Raw genomic sequence first — 18,990 nt, forward strand, 5'->3', positions numbered from 1 at the left:
TGTTCTAACTGTAGGCTGGTACTGCAAGTTTTTGTTTCTTGGATCGAATATGGAACCATTAGGTCAGGGTATAAGGTCAGGTTGCTATCCCGTACTTGGTTTCTCACCTGTGAAAATACAAAAAGTGTGTTTATGCGCTATGGACGTGTGAACAACGATAAGTTATCGTAGTGTCCACTTCACTCCATCTAATAATAGATACGGGTGAATATTTCACGAACTCGTCCAGCATATTAGAATCCATTCTATAATCGATACCTACGCAAATCTTCGGCTCCGGTCATTGGCAGTATATTTTATGCGAGGCGCATAAAAACAGCATAGATAATCTCTGTACCGATAACAGAGATCATGTTTTAAAAATCAATACCGTTTTGTAAATTTTTTGGCTGCACTTACATCAAAACTTATATTATAAATGCGAAAGTGTGTTTGCACGTTTGTTTGTACTTCCTTCACGCCCTTATTAAGCAATCAGCTTGATCAATCAATCAAAAATACTTTAGTGCACAAAAGAACACAACAGAAATAAATAAAAAAGAACAAAGGTATAACAAGTCATTTGACAACGTACAACTTATATTATGAAAATTAAGCTTAATTTGCTATACTCCGCGAAAAGTAGGAGAATCTGTATGGTGTAATTTATGAATTCTTCAATCCTTATACCCCACACCAAACCAATCTTCGGTAGATTACTTAACAACAAATAATTGTTAAGATTACTTAACGATTATTCATTGTAAAGTCAACATCTCCTGAGGATGCTCCGGTTTTGGAGCGAAACGTGCGTAGAGGGTACATTGCCGAAGATCTGTTTGGTGTGGAGTATAAGGATTGAAGAAGTTATAAATTACACCACACAGATTCTCCTACTCGCGGAGTATACCAAATAAAGCTTAATTTTCATTATATATCATGGATTTCCGTAAAGTAACGCCTGCTTCTGTCCAATACGTTCAACTTATTACTAGCCGTCGTTTTTGCGTCGGTTGTTTATAAACCTAAAAGATAAATTCACTTAGTTTAGGGACTGTTCTAAAGTGCACCTCGCCTTCATTAGACCCTTTTTTCTTTCTTTTAATTTTTGGCATAGAGTTAGTTAAAAAGACGGAGAGCAACATACGCTACTTTTTATCCCAGGAATGGTTCCTACGGGATTTGTAAAAGCCGTAATAAACGCGGACGAAGAATGCGGGCAACCACTAGTTACTTTCATAAACGTTGGTATACTAAGTATCTGATTTTCTGCGTAGGCAGCTGAGCTGAGTTGACTCGCAAGAGTGTCTGCATTGGAGCTTTAAATCAAATGTCACTGCTAACAAATTTGGAATAGCTGTCTATATAGTCATATATAGTCTTTCAATATTTGTCGTTACATTTTATCTTTTTTCAATAGATCTTTTTATAAACCCATTACCAGCCCATTACAAAATGATTAGTGGTTAAGACTTAAAGTATAAGTCTCAATTACTTAAAGTATTAGTATATGTCTAGGTATAAGTTACTTAAAGTTTAAGTCTTGTGGAGCCCAAAATTCAAATTCAAAATTCATTTATTTCAAGTAGGCCTAATATAAGCACTTTTGAAACGTCAAGTCTGTCTGTTTGTAGTGACTCTGCCACCGATGAGCAGTGGCTCCTTGGTGGACTTCACAAGTTTAGTGTTCCGGTGCGATGTCGCGGAAAAACCGTGCGATTAAGGTTTCGTATGACTACCATACTCCCTAACAGGTTAGCCCGCTACCATCTTAGACTGCATCATCACTTACCGCCAAGTGAGATTGCACTCAAGGGCTAACTTGTAGTAGAATAAAAAAAACGCACCTATGAGAACATTATGGAGAACTCTCAGGCATGCAGGTTTCCTCACGATATTTTCCTTCACCGTTGAAACAAGTGATATTTTAATTGCTTAAAATTGCTTGTTGCGTGTTTGGATTCGAACTCGGCTCCCCGAAAGTGAATTCGAAGTCCTACCCACTATGCTATCACCGCGTAATCTACACGTAAATTAACTTTATTCAATTGTGCACGATTATTTTTTATGCATTTTAAAATAAGCTATTACAGATAGAATTCAACTGTATGTTTCAAAACTGAACTGATATTTGAAATGTCCATACGTCAAATGTCGGACATTTTGTAAAGACTCCTTAAGGTATTGAATTCTTCTGATGAAGAATTCTCAATAGAAGTCAGTAACTCTTTTGTAAAGACTTCCATACTCCACGGTCCATCCGTTTTAAATTTATATAGGTATGTAAAGTACATGTAAGCCAGGTACCTACTATTTCATTTATTAATTTCTTAGTGACAAGGTTGTTTGAATAAAGCCGTCTGCACTTTAATCTCTTAAGAGATAGTATAATGAATGGTACATGGTTAAATAGAGCTCTTCAAACAAATGTTTATTTCCTCTTCAGTTACTAGAAACAAAAAGTCTTGTCTTTTGAAAAGTGTTTAGAAAAGAAAGAAAGAAAGAAAGAAAAATCGTCTTTATCACACATTTGTGTAAAATGTTACATTTGTATAATAAAATTGTTTAAAATATAAATGTGTGACAAAAGAGCTGGCTCGGTATAGCTGCTACTGAAAAGCGCACCACTGGTTTTCAGTAAGCCCCCTACCAAAATCGCCACTGATAAAATCGGGCTATTTAAAATGAATTTTGAATTATGAGGAAACAAATCGAACAGTTCTCCGGGTTATAGTGAGCGAAATTAATTAGGTATGCATCGCGGCCATCTTGTGTGCACAGCTGCTTTTCATAGTTCCAAACGGTGAAATGTTGTTGCATGTAAAAATATTCGTGACATGGATGGATGTCACGAATATTATTACTAGTCTGTGTTTTCTAGTAGGTCTCTGGGTGACGATTTTGCTGAAATACGTATGGGTTCGTTGACGTATGCACCGGAGATTGAGGACTGTTAGCTGCTAAGATTATTTAGGTTGCGACCGATGAGTGTAGAGCCCAATTAAATATCACCGTTAAATAATGTATAAAAAAAAACGCTGACTATTATAATAGTATACATTATTGTTAACTAATGCAGTTATCACCATCACTAACATAAGTGTAAAATGTTAAATGTATGAACGCTTCATAAGTGCCTGCTATAAGGAATAAAACATTTTGAATTTGAAACACTCCCGACTAATTCACCTTTCGATCCAAAAAACCAATATATATATACTGCGATATGTGCTGTCGATTGACAGCAAATTGCACCATTCTCTGTACAGGGGTTGAGCCAAACACTGGTAACAAATAAACAAACACACTCGAATTTATAATGTTAGTATGGATTCGAAAGTAACTTTGTTTATCTGATTATAACGCTTAAACAGTTTTCAGTATGGAATATAATCATAAAAAATTTTAGTTTGGAAAAATAGGCTAGTTTCGCGGGTCTAAAAAAGCCCGAAGACAACGCGAATGGAGTTGCCGGAACAGCTAATATGTATTTTAATACATTTATCCATCATCGTATACCCCGACTTTGATCATTCCCTTTACGATATGTCAATAAAGACTACGGAAGAATAAAAATAATTAGCTCCAACAAAGTGAAAGGTGAAAATCAAAAATTCGATACCTACACGTTTTCGGAGTTAAAATTCCAGTTTGCCACTCGGACCCGGGGCCATTAACTCGTTGTGAGGGTCGGCCCATATATATATCGCTATTTTTACCTGCATTGAGACAACGTTCTACACTGCAATTTTTTTTTATCGAGTATTGACAACTGCATTCTCATCCTCCATGCATAAAATATACAAAAACGGGTTTAACAGAAACTACAATCGAAGTTAAGAGATCTTTCAAGCATTACATAACTAACTCGCCACTCAAATTGAAACAGTCCTACCTGTTAATCTAGTGTTAGTAAACTATCAGTTAATATAATGTACATAGTTGCACCATGCCTGACAGCAACTTTTTTAAAGATGCGGCCAAACCAAATCCCGATAACGCTGCGGCGTGTACAAAGCGTCCATCTAATCCAACCAATCACCGACTTTGCTCAAACTGACGTGTCCTGTGATTGGTTATAAATATGCACGGTACTGTGGACGCAGTTTGGCCTTGGTTTGGGCATACTTTAATCAAACTAACCTAATGCGCATTGACGACTATTCAACATTGACTCCGTCCGAAAACGCCAAATATTTGTTGTTGACTGAGCTACCGGTAAATAGTAGCTAACTGTGCGCAATGAAAACAGGGGTGCATTCAAACTAGTCTTTCAGAGCTGAGCGATTTGTAATTTAATTAACGCGTGGTAAGATAATGAGACCAGTTTTTCGAAATGGCACCCATTTCAAAGAACTGGTCTTTATACAAGACGTTGTATTTTTTTTTAAAATTAAAAATTCATTTCTTATAAAATCAAAGCATAAATTTTAGACCATGTATCTTTTGACAAATTTATTTATATTGCACATATATCAAATACTTACACTATTTACAAACATGAATTTTAGACGATTTATCTTTTTACAAATGACGATTTATTGCACAAACATTTAGATTTAAACTAAATAACTTGATTTCATAAACATTAATAAGCGTAGGTGATCTTTTCCAGAAAAAACCTCTGGAATTTTTTTCTATTGCACTTTAAGTTAGCCCTTAGCTGCAATCTCACCTGGTGATAAGTTGCAGTTAAGTTAGTTATGATTGGAAACACGTACTTATAACTATGAGTAATAAGTAATTGTGAAAGATAGCGGTAAATATACCTATAGGTTAATTAAGAAATAAGTACATACAATTTTTTGATTCCTTCAAATTTGAACATAGGTCATAATTATAACGAATAAAAACTCCAGATTCTCAATCAAGAATTAGGAAATAACTACACAAATACACGAATAAACAAAACGATGGTATATTTTCGCAGAATTGCGTTAAATAATAACACAATAATAAAAATCTTTTAAAATTACTCCACGGTCTAATCCAAGGATAAAAAACAATTATGCGCCATACAATTTGCATAGATTAAAATAATTTAGTTCATTTCATATTCACAACGGAGATAAAGCATTTAATCTGTGAAATAAGGAAAATATTTCGACTAGTTTAGTTACGTACTCAAAAGCTTATGTTCTGAGGTAAATTTATCTATTCCTTTGCATAGAAATAGTGGTACATACCACTATTTTAAATCACAGCTTCAACAAATAATCATTTCTAGAAAGAAGTTATCTAAAGCAAAGCCAAATATCTTAAGCATTTAGTCTTGGAAATAAATAAAATATTTTGACTATGTAGTTTAGTTACTTAAACAAAAGGCGGTTTTCTGAGATCAAGTTATCTATTCCGGTGTCCTATATTTTAAGTTACAGTTTCTACATACGATAAATAAATAATCGTTTGCGTTGAAAGGAGTATTCTATACAGCCCAGTCAAATATTTTTAAACAACAAGTTCTTATCATTTCAGGTATAAATTAAAAAAATAAAATCTATAAAAGGCTCATATCTCGCCATAAAAAAATTACATATTTTACACTCTTTCGTGCAAAAAGAGGGAATCTATCGCGTTGAAAAAACTTTCAGGGTCGGAGCTCCTTCCATCTATTACGAATGTTTCACTTTCTTCTCCAGTTGATTGTTTAGTTATTAAGAGCACTAACAACATGCATATTACACGTTTTTAAATAAAGCGCACACACAAAAACATGGACGTCAATTACAAGTGCACATAGCATTGACAAAGCGTGATGTAAACTTAATACGATAAATGTTCGGTGAGTTGAATTTTTTACCCATTCTCTTCTTTTCCTACTCTCCTACTAATGCTAAATGAAGATTATTTAAAAAAAAACAATGAAAAACAGGCCTTGCCGCTTTCTCCTAAGAATCAAAATACAGCCGCATCAAAGCGAAGCGGCATAGTTGATTACGTAACAAACAGTAACTGATGAAGATCTTTAACATGTAAATGTGTAGGTACAGCATCCTATACTGTGTTCACAGGATTTGAATATCAATGGTTACATAGGAGTTGTATGTTACGAAGGGCGACGGAGATTAAATATATGATTTTGGTACTAGACAGGTGTAGTTGAGATACACAAAAAACTACTAAGTAATTACTAATTTGAATCGTAGCGAAGCTTATTGTGACAGCGCGTCCGGGGAAGTGCTGCCGTCAGGTTTATATCTGCTGCAAAGCAGAATTGTGCACAGGATTTGTAGAAAACCGTTATAAACGCAGACGAAGAACGCGGGCATCAGCTATTTCACAATAAACCCTTACAATTTCAGTGCCAAAATGCATACCTAAAAAAATTTACACCAATATTCATACATTTTTAATCTAGTTCATAAATAAGTGTTTCGGCATGACCAAAACGACGTTGGGTTCACGAGGAGCTGGAGTGGCGAGTGGCGACCCTGTACTGAAAAAACGCAGTAGCCCTGGATACATGCACACACCGTAGTAACTTTTTTGCTGAGTGCATTTTTCACTAACATTGTAAGGGTTTATTGTAAACTAGCTGATGCCCGCGTTCTTCGTCTGCGTTTATTACGGTTTTTATACAGATCATGTGGCAGCCGTTGGTTTTCCTGGGATAAAAGGCCTATGTTACTCTAAGTCCTATCAACTAACTCTATGTCAAAAATAAAGTTGATTAGATGCTTAGTTAGGGCGTGAAGGAAGGACAAACAAACAAACACACTTTCGCATTTATAATATTGGTAACCAATTGCTTAACATTAATAAAAAAAAAAAAATACTAGCTTTTATAGTATAAAGAAAAAAGATTCAGCTACTCGTACTTATAGGTAAACACGACATACAAATAAGTAGTATTTTAAACTAGCTTATAAATACACAAACAAGATAAAAGAATATTTAAAATTTCATTCAGGCCATCAAAACAATTTGAAAAATGTAGTAGGTACTGCTATTTTATTTTACCATAAAAAGTATATGTATTTAAAAGTACTATAGTAAGGATTCGGTCATTTTTCATTTTTCAGTAGGTCATGTTTAATGAAGATTGCAAGCTGTCAATGTAAATGATATAATATCTATAGGATTCCTAACTTTTAATTTTTAGGGTGTGAGATAAAAATACTTAAAAGAAGTTGCATTATATCCTAAAGATTGTAATGTGCAATTATATTGCAAGGCACTAGGAATGATTTTTATTTTGCAAGCGGCCATGGCCGACGTGTTTAAAATAAAACGGCGAAGTGCGAGTCAAACTTGCGCAGCGTGGGTTCTATACACAGATCATTAAAGCATATAATAAGTGGTGGGTTACTAGGACCCAAGTCTGCTATTACAATAATTGTGAATCAGTGGTCGATTAATGGCATTACTAATGAAAATAGAAAAAAAAGTTTCTTAACGTTTAACAATTACAACCCGTTTTTACCTTCTCTCACTAGACAAACCTGTATCGTAGATGTTCGATCAAGTTAATAAATAAATGAATAAATAAATATACTACGACAATACACACATCGCCATCTAGCCCCAAAGTAAGCGTTGCTTGTGTTATGGGTACTAAGATGACTGATGAATATTTTTATGAATAACTAATAATTACAACTATTTAAAATGTTTAACATTTTAGTACGGAACCCTAGAAATGGATCAGTTATTTTTAGCTACATCACACACGCCTTTACTGCAATTACTGTGGTTTTTTTTTATTACAAAACACTTTCATAATTTGGGTTAAACGTTGAGACAACGGTGGTTAAAAATAACTGAAAAATTACGTAAGCCTCACGTAATATTCCTTACGTATATTTTTAACTTCCTCGATAAGTTTTTACCTGTTGCAATATAATCATCAGAGATGAAGTTTATTAGTGTTAACTCTCTGTTGAATCAAAGTGAACTTAAATTACTCACAACAAATCTTAGGAATCGCATCCTTTATATCCAGCAGGTTCGGATTTGTAGAAGTAATAAAATAAAATAGTGATAAACTATGGCAAATCTATAGCTTCCATCCTATAAATGGACATGTTAATTTTTATTCCGAGAAAAGTAACAGGGCCGGTGGAATACGCGGTCAAGAACTATTTCCTAAATAGCTATATATAATGCTTGTGTCTCCTTTGAACTAAACTTTTAAAGATATTTAGTTTGATTTAAAAAGTAAAATTTTAATAATTTTCTTATGTTAGAAAGCGTGAAGAGACAGAGCTTTAATGCTTTATTAGATTTCGTATTATTAAATAATGAAGATTATTATTGTAGTTTTTATGCAATCCATCTTGTACGATTAATTTTGTATGTCCACATCAAAAGTGCGTTATATCGGCCTATTTCAATAAAGAAAAGACTTTGTTTTGGAACGAAGCGCTGTATTCCAAACCAAAAGTTTCCAACAAAGGAATAAATGTTAAGATCATTTCAACAGATCAATAACCACACACTGAAATAAATAAAGAAAGTCCCAAACAAGAACATGTTTCTATAACAATAGCTTTGTTTGTTCCTAACTACGAACTCATAAATAACATTGAGAAAACACGTGAGGATTATAGTTTTCACAGACTTTTTCAGAACCAACAAACGTACTTACTTACAACATATATACAATGAACGTTCGCAACCAATTATATACTTTAGCACATACTACGATCCATCAATCAGTTTGTACGTGTCTCGTACTTTTTCAATATTCTGTAATTTTTAAAGGTTTCGGTATACTGTGAAACTTGCAGTTAAAATTAAGATTTTTCATAAATACCGTATAAAATGCTCTTAGAAATTAAGGCTGTACCTTCACTATAAATTTCTTCATTAAAATGTCTTTATGTATGTTGACGGCCGATTGGCGCAGTGGGCAGCGACCCTGCTTTCTGAGCCAAGGCCGTGGGTTCGATTCCCAGAACAGGACAATGTTTGTGTGATGGACTTGAATGTCTTTTAGTTTCTAGGTGTTTATCTATACACACATCGCCATCTAGGCCCAAAGTAAGCGTAGCTTGTGTTATGGGTAATAAACATAAATGCTTAGAATATGCATATAAACACCCACATACTGAAAAAGATTGAAGCTCATCACACAAACAATTTACAGTAGTGGGAATAGAACCCACGGCCTTGGACTCAGAAAGTAGATTTTATGCATTTTGGTAAATAAACGCAACATTTTAGAGATAAAAATAGTCTTTGTAAATTACCGTGCGTTCAATCGGGCGTCATCTCAGCGTATTTTATTACTTACGAAATCTATTGAAACACCGTGTTTTATGACAGCAATAAATTTAATATTTACATTGCCTAGTTCAATGTAAATTCTCCTGCAGTAACCGCATGAAAGTGATAAACAAAATGATCGTAAAGTGGTAAAATGAACTCACATGTACCTAAGGATGGTTCAGACACAGTTCGAACGACAATATAGTACTTAGATACCAAATATTCAAACTGAATATTTGTATAGTTTACGTCGCGTCACGCAAAAAGTGACGCATCACTACTAAAACACAAGGTGAAGTAAGAAGTGGTGTGCACTGTATATATGCACGAACCTAAAAATTTCATGCAACTTATATAGAATTTTCAGCTACCTTGGTAAAAATCCCTATGCACGCCACCGAACATAGGTTTAACGTTCTAAATGCAAGTAGATTCTACTGAAGCTGAAATGTTTTAACCTCAAGCTTATCCACGCTGGCCCAGGAGTGGGCTTCCCGCACCTTCGATAACATTATGGAGAACTCTCAAGCATGCAAGTAGCCTCACGATGGTTTTTTTGCATAAAACCCACATATATAACTTAGAAAAGTTGAAGGTGCGTGCTGGGATTTGAATACAGCCCCATGAAAGTAAAGCCGAAGTCCTAATCACTAGGCTATCACCGTCTAGTTAGGTACATCATGCCATTTCTGAAACTAAACAATCAAACAAAAAAGCGGTGATAGCGCAGTGGCTAGGAGCTCGTCTTTCGGGGGGCCGAGTTCGAATCCTTGGACGCACCTTTAACTCTTCTAAGTTAAATATGTGCGTTTTAAGTAATTAAAATATCACATACTTCGACGGTGAAGGAAAACATCGTGAGGAAACCTGCATGCCTGAGAGTTCTACATAATGTTCTCAAAGGTATGTGGAGTCCACCAATCCGCACTGGGCCAGCGTGGTGAATTACGGCCTTAACCCCTTCTAATTGTGGGAGGAGACCCGTGCCCTGTAGTGGGCCGGTAATGGATCGATATGATGATTTCTGAAACTACTAGCTTAAGTCATTGTAAACATCAGCCATTTTATGTCCCACTACCAGACATAAGTCCTTTCTTTCCTAGGTTAGAGGGATTGAGAGCTTAGTGTCACAACGTAACTTCAATGCAGATTGACGGGCCAATTCTACAAGTAACAGCAATGTCGGTAACATGATATCACAAAAAAAAATTCATTAATACAACAGTCTTACGATCTGGTTTTTTCCTAATAAATTATAATGCAGTGTACTCGATTGTAAAACATTTATTTTAATGCCTTTTTTCTCATCATCATCATCATTTTTAAACAAAGGCCTTTCACTCGGACTTCAGCCTTCCCCATACACCCACACCAGCACTTCCACATCCAACACTACGCTTGCTTGTTCGTGGTCTCTACTCTAGAACTTTCCAGCCATTTTTACTAAAGGAGTCCTAACTATGTTTCTGTTTTAATTAAATAGCCCTAAGCTATAGCCATATTGCCATACATGCTATTATGGCATAACATAAATAATATAGGCCTACTTCAATTTAACATAAAAGTTAATTCATTAACTTAATACCACATACATTACCTTATACACAATCCGTCGAACACTTGTCAAACCAGTTCGACTAAAAATACCGTCGGGACAAAGCCATAAGCTATTTATAGCTCGCATTCGGCATTGGTATTAATAACATTGGTTACCACGAAAACAGGCACCAAAAAAACTATACACGCCTACCGTTTGGTGATATTCAGTTCTGGTTCTGTATAATAAACAAATCAATCTTTATCTAGTATAAAAAAATCTGCTTAACAAGGTTCGGAAAATAAACGAACATTGTTTATTTTTTTGTTTATTTCATATCTATAAAAGAAAGTTGTGTTAGTTACACCATTTATAACTCAAGAACGGCTGCACCAATTTTATGATATTTGATTTTTTGGATTCCTCTTAGACCGGAATAGGATAATAATTATTAAAATATAAAATTCAATAAAAAAATAAAAAAAATCCGCGGCACGAAGTTTGCCGGGGCAGCTAGTAATTTAAAATATTAACTTAGGTTACCTAAGATCCTATGGAATTCTAAGTATTTCGATAATATTAGACTATGCCACACCGAAGCATGAAGTTTTTTTTTTAATATAATATATATTAAAAAAAAAAACTAAAATTTTTATTACTAGCGGTGTCCCTCGTTGTTACCATAGCTTGTTAGCATAGTTAGGAAATGGGAGAAGGATGAAATTTGGCGTAAAAACACGAATGTTGCTATAAACCAAGCTTTGAGAATTTGACGTTTCTCTCGGACAAAAAGGAGCCTATGTCTTCGTCCTTTCAACTACATCAATGACAAAAATCAAAGCGATTGGTTGCTTAGTTAAGGCGCGAAGGAAGGACACAAACAAACACACTTTCGCATTCATATTTTTGGTATAGATACTCGTAAGCAATGATTCTTAAAGCACGTTCTGGATCGAACAGTACATTAAAAAAAAAGCCAGCTTATACAGTATGAAGGAAAATGTTCAGCTACTTTAAAAAGCGATTAAAAAGTATTAAAGTAAACAAAACTACAACTACACAAACAAGATAAAAGTATATCCGGTGCAGGCAGGGTAATAGAAATTTATTCAGGCCATAAACATAATTTGAAAAATATCCCACTGCTTTTTTTTTACCATACAAAGTTTTATTTATTACTTAACTGTAAACAATTAAGAATAACTTAATAACATAATATGATTAAATTCAAGCATAAATTAAGAAATAGCCTCAACGATTCAAACACTGACAAAAACATTTCATGCATATATAATTTATAATAAAAATTATATGAATTGGATTGATCTCCGGAAATTTGCCAGAGAAACATTATGACATATCATAGCTACATTTCCTGCAATCTACAAGATTGTAGAAAGTTAAACGTGGATATATTGTTCAAGGCATTTCAACTGCAATATATTATATATAGTTGGGAAAAACAACAACGCCAGTACAATAAACCATCTCGTTTCCAAAAATGCTGTGTAAAATAGGTGTAATTTTAAAGGGGTGTTTCATGAAAGCTGGTTAGGAAATTTTTCCTCATACAATACCTGACTTATCCCGCCAGGTCTGTTGGTTCAAAATTTATGATACAACTACTTTTTTTAACAACTTTATTTTATAGTATAGGAAACACACACACATAATTATGTTAACGGAAGTGTGTGTACACTTCCGTTAACATAATTATGTGCAAAAGGCGGCCTTATCACTAAAAATGATCTCTTCCAGGCTACCTTAACTAATGGAATAACGCAACGAGTGACGAGAAATCGCATTTCTATACATATAATTACATAGATATACAAACTAAAAAATACATATCTAATTAAATTAAATAATAAATGTAATATATATACAGAAATAAACATACATACACATATAGTATTTACATATTGATATTGAAAAATAGTGCCTATTTACACGACTTTTAAAAATCGCAAGGGACTTGTAGCGTTGATTGTCATCAGGGAGTGCATTCCACAGCGTTGCCGCTTTTACAGTTAAGGACTCCAAATAACTACTATGTTATTTGGATACATAGTAGTTATTTGGAATATTTTTTTTAAAACACCGCACATGTTGAGTTTAAAGTTTCAACTTTACCACACATTTTACAGTCATTTGGATACATATTTTTTTTAAAACATGTTGAGTTTAAAGTTTCAACTTTACCACAACTTATTAAATAACCTATGTGATAGAGGTATGATTTTGATCCCACTCTTAAGCGCACCTGTCGGCAATTAGGCCTTAACCATAATCGTCCGCCGTTTGTTAATAAACTTAATAACATGCTTATTTTTAACTATTTTAGTTTTTTATTAGCAGTTGGCAGTTAGTACCTGGGTATACCAGTTTAGTTTTTCTTTCCTTCTGGTCTCTTGTTAAAAATGAAAACATGCAAAGTAGTAACGATATCTTTGTTTACTAATGTTATAAAAAATGTTAATAAAATAATTTTGAATACAAGCTTGTATCGGAAACCCTACGCGTACGGGCTTTTTTTTATAAACCTGCTAGCTTCTTCTAGTTAATCATAGTTACACACATCGCCACCTAGCCTCTAAGTAAGCGTAGCTTGTGTTATGGGTACTAAGATAGCTGATGAATATTTGTATGAATATAAATCACATAAATACTTATAATATACAGATAAACACCCAGACACTGAAAAAAATCATGTTCATCACACAAACATTTTTCCAGTTGTGGGAATCGAATCCACGGCCTTGGCCGCGGAAAGCAAGGTCACTGCCCACTGCGCCAACTGGCTGACAAGTTTACTATGCATATAACAGTCGTTAGTTAGTACATTTATAATAATAAGAAGCTTAAGCGCTTTTGAACAGCGTATAACAATGCTACAGCCATTGTCAACACATCCATCCACAATACATCTAGTAATAAGTAACACAATCAGTTTTTAACAAAAACCCCTTCCAAATTGCCTACGATCTCTCAAGCAATAATTTTGCTGTGTTAAAAAAAATGTATTTTCCTATATATTAATTAATACATAAATTTATTTTAATGTCAAAGTTCATGATATTTAGAGCTGCAAAGCAATGTGGATTATCACATATTAACAGCATAATAATTCCAAATGTATTAGGTATATAATTTTCAATTTTATTTTAATCCAACCGGTTCGTTTTCCTTAATATCATAATTATGGTTACGTATCTAATGTTTTTCTTCGAAAACAATTTTTTGTCGCAAGTTATTTGATGACTGATGTGTTATTAAGGCAAGCGGATATTGTGACGGGTCGCAGCGTAACGTGATTAGAATCGCGCGATGTGTAGTCGAATATAAAATACTGTTGCCCGCGTTCATTGCGGTTTTTTTTTAAATCCCGTGAGAACCGTCTTTTTACCTTGGATAAAAAGTAGCCTATGTTACTATCCGCTCTTTCAACTAACTCTATGCCAAAAATCAAGTGTAAGTACTGATTTCTTAGTTACGGCGTAAAGTGACGGCATGCAAACAAAGAAACACGCATTTATAATATTAGTCAATACGGTACAAGAACAATGCTTCAATTAAAATTCTCACAAACTACTCGAATACTAGTCTCGATTGACCTTAGTAACATTCTGCAGTGATGTATGTTATTTTTATTTTGTATAACTACCTAAGTATGTTCGGTTCAACTACCGACTGTACTTAGGGGAATACTACCAACTCCTAAGCAGTATTAATTTAATGATACAGTTCTTTTATGACATACCTTGACGTCCCTAAAATTAGGATTATAATTCTAAAACAAGAGCGTCAACAATATAAAAATAATAATAGGGTAAACTTACAGTAGAATGACTCAGTAGACCGAAATAGTACAGATGGACGCATAGGCCCACACGTCACGTTTGCAGTCTTTGGGTACGGAACCCTAAAAGAGTTGTATCTGTGCTTGCCATTCGTACATTACTCGCAGTTTAAATATAAAATTAATTTGTTACTAACTTGTACTAGAATAATACAATAGACAGACAGAGTCTAGACACCATACGGACGGACGGAGGGACCCATAGACAGACAATGGAGGTTTAGTGATAGGGTCACGTTTGCACTCTTCGGGTACGGAACCCTAAAAATGGCAGTTACTAAGTTAGTATTTGTGTCAGCCGTTTGTACATTACTCGCAGTTTAAATATAAACTTCCTGTGTTCACGTTAAAAATAAACGTTTTACATTGTGTCAGTAATGGGTGTGTACTGCTTGAATAATGATTAAAACGACGTCGTTATTGAATCTATACTAAAACTAGGTTTTTACCCGCAACTTCGTCTATTTGATGATTTTTTAAAAATCACGCACTACGTCACAGAGTGACATTTTATATTTTACATTATTTTTATGTATCATCAATAGTTCTGCCCAAATTTTGCTAGCATAGCATTTTTTTTTGGAAAATAAATTATACTTCAAAAGCTGGCATTATAAATACACTACGATAATACACACACTGCCATCTAGTCCCAAAGTAAGCGTAGCTTGTGTTATGGGTTCTAAGATAACTGATGAATATTTTTATGAATAATATACATAAATACTTATAATATACACACAAACATTTTCCAGTTGTGGGAATCGAACCCACGGCCTTGGACTCAGAAAGCAGGGTCGCTGCCCACTGCGCCAATCGGCCGTTATTCGGCATTATGACAATAGGTACACTCGAATACTTTATTACATAGGTCGTATCTTTCCGTGTATACTCTCGTGAAGTGAACGTTGAAGTGATTAATCTTTAATCGCCGATTAACCTTGCATTTCATCCCGTTATTTTGAAAATAGATCCAATTAACATATTTTTACTACATACTGTAATAATATGACATCTCACTAGGGTTTTTTCTGAGATGGCAGCACATCTCTAAACAAAACACAAGACGCCGACTTCGACAACATGAAACGTCCTCACGGAGATCTTTAATGTATCCCTGATAAAGTGTTTTCATTAAAAGTGGGATTGAGATAAAATCATACGAAACTTTTCATTAGTGTTACGATAAATTGTGTATAAAAAGGGACCTTTTTTATCAGCATTTTATCCCACCCCTTAATAAAACTCAATTAAAATTCCATTAAGTAAAAATGCAGGTTGTGGGCCCACACAATGTATAAAATCACAAGGCACGTCCCGAATTTGAAGACAACTTGAAATAATACGAGTAATTGAGTAATTGGCATACCAACTCAAAAAAAGATACAGATTACTATTAGTAGACCATTTCAAAAGTAAGTATAGATATATATACTATGCTTATATTATAAGGAAAGGAAAGATTTTTTGTTTATTTGTACCGAATAGGCTTTGACTACTGGCGCGATTAGAATTTTTTTTTTTTACCAATAGACAGCTGAATTATTAGGAAGTAACATAGGATACATTTACTTAAAAAAATTATGAGATCCCTTAGAAAATTGCCAAATTTAAACCCTAATTGGCAAAATGTTGCCTATGAACTTCATTACTTGGTTTACGCTGAGAAATTAAATCAAATCAAAAATACTTTATTGCACACAAGAAAAAAAAAATAAAAGAGACAAAAACAATTAAATTTGTGTAACAAAGTCGGCCTTATCACTTATAGTGATTTCTTCCAGGCAACCATTATGAGGAATCGGCTCACATATGAATCCTTATAGCGGTGAAATTAAGTACCTACTACACTAGCTATAAGGCCCGTGCGTATTTGGCAAGGTGATTACTTACGTATCTCACAACAGCAAATCTCGCGATCATTCCTGCCAAAGTCACGTTTGCATACAAGAAAAAAACTAAGTGACGTTTGACAGCAAACATTGCTAGATTTACGCCTGCCACCGTCGTGACATACGTAATCACCTGCTGGTTTATCGGGATACGAAGTCTCCTACAAAATATCCTATCTACGATGCAAGCTATCTCTTTGCCTAGATCGGTTCACCCGTGCATACGGAAGAAATGAATGAAGGAGGTATACTTCTATAAGTAAGGTATCGAAAATTACGTTGCGATCTTTAGTCAACGCGGGTGAAACTGTGGGCAACAGGTAGTTAGATATAATTCTTATTAATGTTAACATGGAACTTGGAGTGGGTGGTTGAGAGAGGACTGGGTGTGGTGAAGTTTTTTGGGAAAGGCCTACGTTCTGCTGTGGGCGTCCGCTGGCTGAAATAATGATGATAATAAACATGTAACGGGCCGTACCGCGTATTGTATCTGTGAGACGTATCGAGACCACGTATCATGAATGCGTATCATAAGATACGCGATACGGTTTGTAGTGTAGTGATTGGATTCGGTAAATGATATATATAACTGGAACCGGCTTAAACCAGTTTTTACAAATAACCAAAATGCGATAGTAATGAGAGTATTAAACATAAACATCAACAAGGAATAACGAAGTTATAGAGGAACAGCAAGAATGACCTCTCTTTTTTGAAGTTGCCTTAAATATGATACATAGTTAAATAATCATATAGATTGATAATAGTTCATTGGCATTGAGCAATATTTTATGAAACACACCTACTCATGTTCCAAAACATATGGGTACCGGTTCTGAATTTAAATTTTGGAACCTGTTTTCATTCAGTATAAATAGAGTAGGTAGACTATAGTTAGAACTGCTCCAGACTTCACAATGGAATTTTTTGTTTAACTGTCTACTATTGTAATATATTTAAAGAGTGGTGACATCAGATGCTTGAATAAAAAAAACTTGATAAACGACGACAGACGACAGACGAAGACACCGGGAGGTATCTTTGGATCGTTCGAGTCCATGAAGGACTGATTGTATCGATAATGCAGAACAGAGCTAGACCGTGCCCAGGTTCCACTTAATCATGAAACTTTATAAGATTGCAGGGATGCCCTAATTAAAATGTTCTTTGAAAACTCAGTCACGATTAAATACGGCAGAGCAAAAATATCTCACAACTTCAAACCTTATCAACTCACAGAAACAATAAAAGCTAAGCATTTTAGTCTTATTGTTATTTGTGATAATAGAAAAAATTTTTCATACACGAAAACTTTAAGTTATGATTTATATAAAGGCATAGACCACAAATTATATATATATATAGCTTCTTTCGCTTGGTAACCCTAACGGGGTGTTAATATACTTGACATGTACCTACCTTTTATAATAATACGATATCCTTTTCGGCTTTCCTAATAATTACATCGTAACGAAGCGATACTTATTTTTTAACAACGATCATCGCTTCGAGAGGGATTTAAATAAAAAAAATAATGTTTTACATAATGCTCTTTTCTTAGATGAAAGAAACAAAATAATGAAACCAAAAAATGAGATAATTTAACTGTAAAATGGTAAAAGAGATCGTGCATGCGATTCTCTCATCAAACTTTGCTAAGACAGTCTGGTGCAAAGAAAAATCATATGCAATCCAAACAAAATTCAGAAAGAGACATGGAATTTGGATACACAAAGCAAAAAATGAACAATCTAGTGAATCTATGGACAATGCTCAAGCACACCAGATTAAAATAAATCCGAAAAAAAGTGTTCTTAACTTTAAAATGCCTATTTTAGTTTCATTCCTAATATTCTACGTATGTTTATTTAATGTGATAATTAAGTGTGATGTTAGTGCTAATAATTATAATGTAAAAACATCTAAAGACAAACTAAGTCAGTATAAAATAAACAATTTAAATGGAGATGTCGCAAAAGTTTGGCGTCGTAACTTAGACAACAAGTTAGTCGGGAAGAATCTCGTTAAGAGTACGACATCAGCGCAAGATGCAGATGATGAGGAAAAATCTGAGAAATACTCCATGCCTGATGTATTTGAGTTGAATAAATATTATACATATTACAAGAGCAAGGAAAATACTACAAATGACACGGAGACAGTGCAAATAGTAAAGGAAAGTTATGACGAATCACGGGCAGTAGGCTATCCTCACGATTTAGCAAATAATCACTACTATGTCAAAAGAACAAATTATAATCTTCGACCCGAAACTCATCTATTCCATGAAAAAATACTGAAGCTAGGAGTTTTACTGCCTACAGATCCAACTGAAGTGTTTTCCTTGGCTAAAGTTTTACCGATAGTAGAAATGGCGATACCCGCTATGACGAAATCTGACGGACCTTTGCCGGGATGGAAAATTCTTGTAGACTATAGAGATACAAGATGTTCATCGGTGTATGGACCACTTGCTGCATTCGAATTTTACGTCAATGGTTCAGCTGGTGAGT

General features: G+C 34.4%; 1 protein-coding gene across 3 annotated transcripts in view; it reads left to right on the forward strand.

Moving 5' to 3' along the window:
* The window catches only part of LOC120633646 (atrial natriuretic peptide receptor 1), a 238,082-nt gene that overhangs the window by 155,351 nt on the left and 63,741 nt on the right, over positions 1-18,990 (forward strand). Inside the window, exon 2 of one of the 3 annotated variants that reach the window (XM_039903934.1) lies at positions 18,142-18,984. The exons of 1 other annotated variant lie outside the window; for it this stretch is intronic. In XM_039903934.1, coding sequence (XP_039759868.1) covers positions 18,240-18,984 — 745 coding nt within the window. In that variant the 5' untranslated portion in view covers positions 18,142-18,239. Of the gene's footprint in view, positions 1-18,055; positions 18,985-18,990 lie in introns of those variants that run through there. One more of the 3 variants, XM_039903932.1, reaches the window with a different exon arrangement.

Source organism: Pararge aegeria, chromosome 22 (genome assembly GCF_905163445.1).
Source record: "Pararge aegeria chromosome 22, ilParAegt1.1, whole genome shotgun sequence".
Taxonomy (NCBI): Eukaryota; Metazoa; Arthropoda; class Insecta; order Lepidoptera; family Nymphalidae; genus Pararge; species Pararge aegeria.